At 43.5% G+C, this 11475-nt stretch overlaps 1 protein-coding gene across 1 annotated transcript in view; it reads right to left on the bottom strand.

Annotated features, from left to right (window-relative positions):
• LOC123962261 (anoctamin-1-like) overlaps positions 1-11475 on the bottom strand; it is a 76181-nt gene that overhangs the window by 47663 nt on the left and 17043 nt on the right. Inside the window, exon 3 of the mRNA XM_046038288.1 lies at positions 1801-1899. Within this exon, the coding sequence (XP_045894244.1) occupies positions 1801-1899 (99 nt within the window). The remainder of the gene's footprint in view (positions 1-1800; positions 1900-11475) is intronic.

Here is an 11475-nt window from a genome sequence, read left to right as displayed (position 1 = left end):
TTTAACTTCAAACAACATGTCAAAGGGCAAACCCATAACCGTGGTCATACACTGGACTTGGTTTTTACCCTGGGTGTCAGCATTTCCTCTGTGGAATTGGTGGACATGACCATATCTGACCACAGATGTATTGTTTTTAGCTGAGATTCGCCTGTTACTCATGCCGCCTCACCAAGCTCCGTGTGTTCTCGCTTCTTTAATGAACAAAGTGTTTCAAAGTTTTGCGCATTCTTTCAGAGCCAAAGCCAACACCTGTCTGATTCCAACACCAACAATCTGGTCGATCACTTCAATCATATCTGCTTGTCGTCACTAAATATTACTGCTCCTCTAAAGGTTAGGCCTACGTCTAAAGCTAGTAAGCAACCCTGGATAAATGACAGCATTCGCAGCCTAAAAAGGGAATGCAGGAAAGCAGAGCGCAGATGGAAAAAATCCAGTCTCCAAGTCCATTACCTCAGTCTGAAGGATTTATTAATTAACTACAATAACATGGTTAAGGATGCCAGAACACACTATTTTTCTGAACTCATTATTAATTAACTACAATAACATGGTTAAGGATGCCAGAACACACTATTTTTCTGAACTCATTACTACACATAAACACAATCCCAAGACTGTGGATCAGCTGGTAAACCCAACCCCTCCTTGTGCCTCACCTGGAAGTAATGATGACTGTGAATTGTTTTTATCTTATTTTAGCAATAAGGTGGTGTCAATCAGAGCCTCTATTACCTCCGTGGCCTCTTACTCAGAGGTTCCTCACCAGCAACAAGAGAGTTTTAACCAGTTTTATCCCATCGACTTGTCTGAGCTTTTAAAAACAGTATCACAAATGAGAGTGTCCTCCAGCCCACTTGATGTAATACCTACAAAATTTTTACTGAAAGTAATAGATTCTGTTGGGCTCCATTTGATCTCTGTTTTTAACAGCTCCCTATCTACTGGTTGTGTCCCTGATTATTTTAAAACGGCTTGCGTGAACCCACTTTTAAAGATCCCTCCCTCCCACATAATTTTAGACCAATTTCAAAACTGCCTTTTATTGCAAAGATTCTAGAAAGAATTGTGTCCAAACAGCTGCTCACTGTACTGGAAAATAAAAAATTATTTGAAAAGTTTCAGTCTGGTTTTAGGAAGTACCACAGCACTGAGACTGCCCTGCTTAAAGTCACCAATGACCTTTTAATGTCTGCTGATGAAGGCATGTGCTCAGTCCTTGTACTCCTGGACCTTAGCGCTGCTTTTGACACCATTGATCACAACATCATGTTAGACAGACTGAGGCACTGGGTGGGGATCTCTGGTACTGCCCTAGAATGGTTTTCATCCTACCTGTCAAATAGGAAGTTTTGTGTGTCTGTAAACAACTATGTCTCCTCATTCTGTCCAGTTAAATATGGTGTGCCTCAGGGGTCGGTCTTAGGACCCATTTTGTTTTCCTTGTATCTGCTTCCCCTTGGACATATTATCCATAAACATGGCATTTCTTTTCATATTTATGCTGATGACACACAAATATACTCGCCCACAGATAATTTATCGAATGGGAACTTGTTAGAAAACTGAATATTTAAATACTGTTTTGCAGCTAGTGATAGGGCTCTGCTGTGGTGACCTCAATTTAGGTCAACGTACAACGGGACCCCACCTGTCCGTGTGGAGTCAGGTCAAAGTCCCCACCAGAATAGAAAAACAAGAACACACACACACATCAACTGGGTAACTTGAATAGTAAATAGTGCTTCTTCATATTTTAACCAGACAGAGAGAATGAAAAGAGACAGTGAATCTTACCTTCTTGGTGGGCATCTTTAGCTTCATTAACTCGGCCTCTCGACAGAGCACGTTCCAGGGTGCGTGAATCTTCACAAAGCCCACCCCTGGAATTTTAGCCTAAGAGAGAGACAAGATAGCTTAGTTTTATACAACGCAACTATATTTTGATGTCATCAGTAAACCTAAAAAAAAAAAGACTAACATTCCCAGGAAGGTGGTAATAGGTAACGTTCCCACAAACGTGTAACATGTCCTGCAAAGGTGACAAACGTCCTGGACCTTTCCAGAACATTAGAGACGTTCCAGAAACACCCTCTTTTGGTTATGAAAGTGCTGTAGTTCAACGTTCCTGATAGGACTTTAGTGGAACTTTCCATATTGGGGGTTTTTATGGTCACCTAGCAGTGTTACAAAGAGGACATAAGCAGAACGTTCCAATATGGTCCTCTGTTGGCCATATGAGAATGTTTTGTTACAAACCTAATCAGAACTTTCTCATATGGGTCTACGTTGGTCATATTAAATAATGTTCCCTACATGACTTTACGGGGACGTTCCATATTGGTTATTTTGTGGTAACATAGCAACATTACAAAGAGGACATTTAGGTCATATACAGAACATTCCCATATGGTCTTCTGTAGGCCATATGAGAACATTGTGTTACATACTTAATCAGAACGTTCCAATATGGTTCCCTGTTGTCACATGGGGCCATGATTCTGTCCGTCTGCTTTGTGTTTTTACCTTGTAGTTCCTTGGTTTTGGGGTGTTTAGGTTAATATATAAATTTGTGCGTATGTTCGGGGGTTTTGAACCTGTTTCCTGTCTCTTCCCCTGTCTGGTTTTGTATTGGTCTGTTTTGGGTCTGGTTCCCAGTTAGAAATTTAACGTTCCCAGACAGTCAGGATGTGAAGTTCTTTAAAGGGTTGGGGGACGTTATTTGGCAGACCTTCAGGGAACATTCAGGACGTTCTGGGAACGTTTAGGTGACCGTATTTAATTCAGAAATGTAATGTTCCCAGAACTTCTTGAGAACGTTGTCAAGGACGTTGCCTGTTAATGTTCCCAGAAAATTTTGAGAATGTCTCGCTGGTGTCTAGGACGTTGCCTGGTAATGTTCCCAGACGGACACGATGTGGAGTTCTTTAAAGGATTGTGGAACGTTATTTAGCAGAGCTTCAGGGGAAGTTGTCTGTCTGCCTGATTGGTGACACCTGCTAGTGTGTATGCCTGTCTGATGGCCCCATGGTTTCACCTATCAGTTCTGTCCTTGCTGTTCCATTGTTTGTCACTCTGCTGCGAGCAACTGCTTGTCTGCCTGTTGGGCTTTGTTCTGCCCTTTTGGATAAAGGGCGGCTGTGGCTCAGGAGGTCGAGCGGGTTGGCCGTTAATCGGAAGGTCGGAGGTTCAATCCCTGGCTCCCCCTGGTTGCGTGTCGAAGTCCTTGGGCAAGATACTGAACCCCGATTTTCCCCTGGCGGCTGTTCCGCCAGTGTGTGAATGTTAGTTTCCATTTGAGCACTTAGGCTCAGTGTATGACTGGTGAATGCAGATGTAGTGTAAAAGCGCTTTGAGTGGTCGAAAAGACTAGAAAGGCGCTATACAAGTACGGAGCATTTACATAACTTTCTCTTGATGGACTTTGTATTTACGCTGTTCTCTGGATTACCTAAGTGGATTTCCTTGTTTTTTTTTGGACTACCTCTTGTTGAATGCCTGGATTGTTTTCTGTAAATGACTCTTTAAGTTTGATTAAAATTCTCTGAAGAATCAACCTGCTTAGTTACATGTCCTGCATGGGTACTTAAACCTGAGCACACGGCACAATTCGGACACATGGTGAAATTTCATTCGGGACTTTTTCCCAACATAACTTAACATCACAAAGAGGACTTTTGGGATGTAAAGTAAACGTTCCCATACTATAACAATAATTATGAATGGTAATCATATAATGTAGAAACAACCCTTCTGGTTTTCATCAATGTAAAGATGCAATTATTAAAGTGCATCATCTTTTTTACTATTTTTCAAAATATGTATTGCACCCTGCTTGTTAAGTATACATTTACATGAACACAGTCCTTTTGGTAAATGTTTGTTATGTGTTAATCAGACATCCATCGTCAACCGCTTATCCTGTGTAAAGGGTCGCGGGGGGCTGGAGCCAATCCCAACTGACATCAGGCACACCCTGGTCAGGTCGCTAGTCCACACATAGACAAACACTAAGGACAATTTATCATCACCAATTAACCTAGTCCGCATGTCTTTGGACGGTGGGAGGAGCACCTGCATAGAGCATGCAAACTCCACACAGAAAGAACTGGAACGACCAAGGTTTGAACCCACAACCTTCTTGCTGTGAGGCAACAGTGCTAACCACCGCACCACCCAGATGGAAGGGCTTAAATCGGACAAAAAAAGTAATATTCTAGGTTGGTCCTCTAAAGGTTCTGCAAACATTATGGGAAAAGTCCTCTAGGTCTCTACACAAAGGGCAGCTGAGGCCCAGAAAGTAGAGCAAGTAGCCCGTTAATCGGAAGATTGGCGGTTCAAGCCCTGGCTCCTCAAGGCTGCATGTCAAAGTGTTCTTGGGTGGGTGAGAGAATGTGATATAGTGTAAAAGCGCTTTCTGTGGTTGCAAAGACTAGAAAGGCATGTTCTCAGAATATCCATCCATCATCAACTGCTTATCCTATGTACAGGGTCGCGGGGGGCTGGAGCCTTTCCCAGCTAGCATCAGGGGTCAACAATTAACCTAGCCTGCATGTCTTTGGATGGTGGGAGGAAGCCAGAGCACCTGGAGAAAACCCACACAGACACAGGGAGAACATGCAAACTCCACACAGAAAGGCCAGGGCAACCGGGGTTTGAACCCACGACCTTCTTGCTGTGAGGCAACAGTGCTAACCACTGCACCACTGTCTTCTTTGAGATAGTTTCAATTAAAATATATTTAAAAATGGCCTAATGTTTTTTGTTGTTTTTTATTTGTAGCTACAAAACAGAACCTTCCAGTGAAAATGCGAATGTTATCAAATAATCAATTTTTCATAATGACCATTAAACTTAATAGACCCCAGTGACAATAGCCAAAGTTTATGCTGGTGGTAATAATAAAAAAAATATTTTCCAATAAAGAAAAGTTACAAAGATGTTTGTTATAGTTATAGAAAGAAAGAATTCGAATCGGCAGGTCAGACCTTTAAATAATCAGTAATTGGTGAGCCTGTGTGAACTGTTATTAGGTTAATATTGTTGATCTACAATTTTGTTAGGTTTTGCTCAGTATGATGTTAAGTGGCAGAGTAGTTGGTTTGCTGCAGTTGAATATCTAAGTACAAGATGTCCTTTGTCCCAGAGGAAACCTAAAATGTGTGTGGAGGATGCCAATTCGTTCATTTTCACGCATGCGTGAATAGTCTTGGACTCATACATTCACTCGTCACACTGCAGCTGCATGGGCTACATCAGCACAGGAAACAGAATTGATTAGTTCACGACTTTCAACTGTGGGTCTCTAGGTTTGAGTCGTTCATTTGTCACGTGACAGCTCGGCTGCTGTGGAGCAGGAATAAATTATTTGTTCACCATTCAAATGGGTCCTCGGAGTCTTTCGTTCATTCAGCAGGCTGAGTTACTGCCAGTGCCAGAGAATGGGAGGCAGGTCAGTTGTCAGGTAACAGTCACTGGACTGACATTATATATCTATTTAGTTAATGATGTGACATTTAATAAAGCATAATGTTGCAGCGCAGTGATGATGTGCCGTAGTTTTAACACAGCCTTACTGTAACTTTAGTCCTGCTAGTGTTTATAGATAACTGATGAGAGTTATTCTGGGTCCGCTCCTGTAGCTGAGCTGACAGAGAGTCACAGCTCTATTTAGCCATGCATTCCTATAGCCCTCAGTTGTAACCACTTCATGAGCTTCTAAAATTCAAATTGTTGCAAGGTAGATTTATTTAACAGGTTGTAATGTGAAATTGAGTTTGTAACTCCCTTCTGCTATGAAGCAGACAATATACAATAATATAAATGAAACAACTGGGAGCCGGACAATAGCACGATACGAATGAGAGCTGGATGTTAGCTCTGGGTGACAGAGCTTGAATAGACTGTGAGCTTGAGACGACTGTGAACCGGACGATGGCACAAAGAGACTGAGAGCCGGACGATGGCACGAAGCGACAGAGCTTGAATTGACCGTGAGCTCGAGACAGCTGTTGGCCAGATGTTAGCTCGAGACGACTGTTGGCCGGATGTTAGCTCGAGACGACTGTTGGCGGAATGCTAGCTCAAATAACCGTTAGTCGACTGAGCGCCGGACGTGAGCGTGAAACGACAGAGCCGGATGTGACCCTGAAGTGACTTTAGACGCGAGACGACTGTTAGCTCGAGATGACTGTTAGCCGGATATAAGCTTGAAACGACTGTTGGCCGAATGGCAGCTCAAAATGATCGTTAGCCGGACGATAGTGCGAAACGACTGAGAACTTCAATGATTGTGAACCAGATGTTAGTTCGCAAACAACTGTGAGTTCGGAGTGGCTGAGAGCTCGATGTTGGCTTGAAACGACTGAGAGCTCGATGTTAGCTCGAAACGACTATTGGCTTCTTGGTGCCCGACGTCCCTACTGATACCCTCTGCTGAGGTTATTGGTAGGGAACGGCAGGGACGCTGGCATGTCGGTGCCAAACTCCTACTGCAGGTCGCTGCTGAGGTCGCTTGAGGTGTAATTGCTATCGGTTACTGTGGTTGAAGCTGGGCAGCCGGCATCCAGGCGCACCGGAGCCCCGACTGGAGACGGTCGATGGTAGGCGGCCGGGGGCACTGGTATCCCTGTGCCCTGGCTGGAGTCGGTTGCTGAAATCACTGCTGTCGTGTATGACTGGGAGTGATGGCATCATGGTGCCTGGAGCCCCGCTGCTGGTGCTGTTGCTGTAAACACTGATGCGAGGTGGAGGCTCCGGAATTCAGTTGTTGGAATCCTGCTTGCTTTGGTACTGACGTTTACCGTCTTGAGCTGGAGAAAATATCTACTGTCCCACTAACAGTAGCGCTAACGTCACGGCGTGCATAATGCGTCACCCGGAAGGGAGTTGGTGTTGACGGAACTGTGGGCATGCCATGCTGACATGATAGTGTTGAAAAGTTTGCTGTATTGTCTGTTCTGTAAACGGTATTCTTTCATCTTTAACGGTTCCAAAATCATTTATGAAGGGGTCTCGCTGGAGCGGGGTAACGCTGTGATCAGCTGTTCTTGTGAGGCGAAGGATTCTCGGGTTAAAGTTCCCGATTGTTGCGATGAAGCGAAACATGGAAGAGATGGAGTTAAGGCTGGACTCACCCTCTTCCTGGACAGCTTTACAATTTTGGAAAACAAGGTCTCAGCATGGAGACGGAAGATAAGAGTATTCTGGTGCAGGGTCTGCTGATGTGAACATTGATAATGACTGTCCTGAGTTCGTCCAAATAATTCTTCGTTTGATGGCGATATACCGACACTTCTCAAAGAGGTAAGTGGATGGATGGAGTAGCTTGTGATGATTCGTATTATGGGGTAGCAGCGTTGGCGTAGCGTGCTCGTCAAGCTTTTGCTTGGTCTAGGTTCGGGTGCTGAATGCGAGAGCTGTGCAGGATACAAGAACGAAGGGGAGGAGTTAGGACGTGTGGGTATTTATGGAAATCCTGGCGATGACATGGTTGATGTGTGGTCCCGCTCCTGAAACTCTGCTAATTAGCACCACACAACTTGGGGGGAGGGGGGTCTGGTGGTGTGGCAGCAGAAACTTCCATATCCCCAGCAGGGTGAGCAGGCTGGGGCTGGGTGGGTACTGTCCTTTAGTATCCTTTGGGCTCTGTAGGCACCTCATCTCACTGATATATGCCCTTCCGGTCCTGAGCTGTGCATATCCCATGTTAGTGATGTTTCCAGTCAGGATGCTTTCTATTGCTCCTCTGTAAAAGCTGACAAGAACTTAGCAAGGGAATTTGGCCTTCTTAAGCTTCCTCAAGAAATACAGTTGTTTCTGAGCTTTCTTCACCAGCGTGGAGATGTAAGATGACCATGTCAGCTTCTCTGTGATGCTGATTCCCAGAAACCTGAAACTGTTCACCTGCTCCACCTCAGCACCACTGATGTAGACAGGAGTGTGCTCTCCTTGTTCCTAAAATCAATGATCAGCTCCTTTTTTTAAGGTTGAGGAGTAGGATGATCTCTGAGCACCACTCAACAAGATTATGAATTTCCTCGCAATATTAAGTCTCATCATTGTTTGAAATCCGGCCAATGATGGTGGTGTCGTCCGCAAACTTCACAACAGAGTGCAGTCATGGGTGTGCAGTGTGAACAGGAGGGGGCTGAGCACACAGCCCTGAGGGGCTCTGGTTGCACAGATGCAAAACACCATACATAATAAGGAACACAGACTGAAGCAAAGATAAAACAGAACTCAGATAGACATGGGCAAAACACAGAAGTACACAGACCAGGAGTGAACACTTAAGACATAAACTAAGGTACAGGACTAAGAACTAAGATATGAGACAAGGCAGATACTAAGTAACTTACAGATGTGGAAGAATAATAATAAAGGCAACACAGACTAGAGCCGAATGAACAAAATCATAACTAAACAGATCATAACCATAAAACCAGACACACAGACATTACCAGACCAACCAGCACTAACACTAGACACAAGACATGACTGAAACCCAAAACACAGACAAACTATATAAGAAAGATACTGGACAGCCTGTTAGCTCGGGACCAGCTAACAGGCTGTGTTTATTTAGTCTGAAGGCCCGATGAGGAACATGCAGGTTGAGAAGCAGGGGTATGGAGGAAGTTTAAAAACAAGTCTGGGACAGAGTCTCTGAGCTCTGGTTTCTCAGAAACCCTTCTCTGAGCCAAAGCACAAACAGCCTCTTTATGTTGGCCATGGCTGGCATTCCTCCACATGGTACGCAGCTCGGACAAGTCCATGCACAGTTCATAAAGTTCGTCGGACATGGTGTCCGCTGGGTCCATATCTGGTTCCGGTCATTCTGTCAGGATGTGTGTGGTGAGACAGGTTGGAGGACCCAAACGCAGGACGCAAGGCAGAGGAGATACAGTTCAAAGGCGAGCACACTTACTACAGAGTGGCTGAATCCAAAATCCAAAATAACAATCCAAAATAAACTGGTGATCCAACAGAAATCCAAATCTTTATTCCACTGCAGCAAAGTCGCAGACATCAGCCCAAGGATCAGTAGTTTTTCGCTGGGTTCAACTCCTCTCTACTTTGTGCTACAAAAACCATTCAACTATCAAAATGTTCAGCTCTTTAAGGAGATTTATGCTTGTATAAAACTTAAAACTAGTTTTTTTTACTTTTATGCTTTTTCAACTATTAAGCTTTTTGTGCATTTTTTTTACAGTGTAAGTCAATGGAGAAATCTTCAAATCCTCCTTAAGCTTCTTCAAATTTCAAAGGCTACTACTTCTGCATACTTTCAGCTACATTCATCATTTCAGCTTTAAAATGTTCACAAAACTTTAAGCTATAATGCTTACATTCAACTTTTTGATATGTTCTACAGTTTTGTCACAGTCCCTGTTTTAGTTTCATAAAGATTTCAAGCCGTTTATAATGGCAGCGGATGGAGCGGAATGTTGGGCGTTAGAGCATGTGACATCATCGTCAGAGTGGAGCCAGCTTAAAATCTCATTGTAAAATTTTTTTTTTAACTCACTGCCCTGACCACAATTCTGGCATAATTTTATACTAGAAATGTAGGTATTTGTTGTGGTTCCTCACATGTGTTTAGTAAATCCTTCGGACTTATAGATTTGTCTCTGTGCCCTTCCAAAGGACAAGAGTGACAGAAAATCCTCCATTGGGAGCCAATATAAATTCTCCTTAACATTTATTGACCAGAGCAGAAGGTACCAGTATTTAAACTCGCCAAAGTGGTCCCTTTTTTCAACTTTATCCACACAAAAAATATATCAAATCGTTCGCAAATGCCTTTTGCCGCTGACTGTCAGGTCCGATTTCGCTGATCCGACTTATAGTTTAGTCTCTGGAGAGGTTTGTTTGAGGCAAAGTCTCAGAGATTTTGCCACTCTCTGTTAATAAGCAGTGAAGATCAAAGGGACACACACAAACACACACACGCACACACACAAACACATACTTGGTCCTGTGTTCTGATTGGTGGATAGTCATTGTACTGCACAGAGATTACTGCTTAGACTTCTAGTGGTAGTAATGCTGCTAGTTATCACCTCTAGTACTACAGTCTTTATTACTACTGGTACTACTATTTCTACCATTACTACTACTAATAATACATAGTACCTGCACCAATATTTCTACCACAGTCTATACTGCTACTCGTACTACTACTTCTTTTACTACAAGTACTACTACTAACTAGTACCACAGTCTTCATCTCATAAATGTTGTATTACTAGTAGTAGTATTGGTAATAACCAATACAACTACTAGTAATACAACATTTACTACAACTGCTCATACTACTACCAATAATAATACTGCATCTACTAGTACTTCACTCACTACAAATGCACCTCTCTCTCTGTCTTACAGTCAGTCTCACAGTCTTATTGTCCACCTCTCTCTCTGTCTCACAGTCTCACAGTCTTATTGTTCACCTCTCTCTCTGTCTCACAGTCTCACAGTCTTATTGTCCACCTCTCTCTCTGTCTCACAGTCTCACAGTCTTATTGTTCACCTCTCTCTCTTTCTCACAGTCATTCTCACAATCTTATTGTTCACCTCTCTCTCTGTCTCACAGTCTCACAGTCTTATTGTCCACCTCTCTCTCTGTCTCACAGTCTCACAGTCTTATTGTTCACCTCTCTCTCTTTCTCACAGTCATTCTCACAATCTTATTGTCCACCTATCTCTCTGTCTCACAGTCAGTCTCACAGTCTTATTGTCCACCTCTCTCTCTGTCTCACAGTCTCACAGTCTTATTGTTCACCTCTCTCTCTTTCTCACAGTCATTCTCACAATCTTATTGTCCACCTATCTCTCTGTCTCACAGTCAGTCTCACAGTCTTATTGTCCACCTCTCTCTCTGTCTCACAGTCTCACAGTCTTATTGTTCACCTCTCTCTCTTTCTCACAGTCATTCTCACAATCTTATTGTCCACCTATCTCTCTGTCTCACAGTCAGTCTCACTGTCTCACAGTCTTATAGTCCACCTCTCTATCTGTCTCACAGTCAGTCTCATAATCTTATTGTCCACCTCAGCACGTGTTCTGACAGGAACCAGGAAAAGAGATCACATTTCTCCTGTCTTAGCTTCTTTGCATTGGCTTCCAGTAAAATCCAGAATAGAATTTAAAATCATTCTTCTTACCTACAAAGCTCTTAATGGTCAGGCACCATCTTATCTTAAAGAGCTCATAGTACCTTACTACCCCACCAGAGCACTGCGCTCCCAGAATGCAGGGTTACTTGTGGTTCCTAGAGTCTCCACAAGTAGACTAGGAGCCAGAGCGTTCAGCTATCAAGCTCCTCTCCTGTGGAACCAGGTTCCAGTTTGGGTTCAGGAGGCAGACACCATCTCCACATTTAAGGGTAGGCTTAAGACTTTCCTCTTTGATAAAGCTTATAGTTAGGGCTGGCTCAGGTGAGTCCTGAACCAGGTCATGTACCAGATT

Source organism: Micropterus dolomieu, linkage group LG22 (genome assembly GCF_021292245.1).
Source record: "Micropterus dolomieu isolate WLL.071019.BEF.003 ecotype Adirondacks linkage group LG22, ASM2129224v1, whole genome shotgun sequence".
In the NCBI taxonomy this organism is placed as follows: domain Eukaryota; kingdom Metazoa; phylum Chordata; class Actinopteri; order Centrarchiformes; family Centrarchidae; genus Micropterus; species Micropterus dolomieu.
This window is presented reverse-complemented; position numbering and strand designations above follow the sequence as displayed.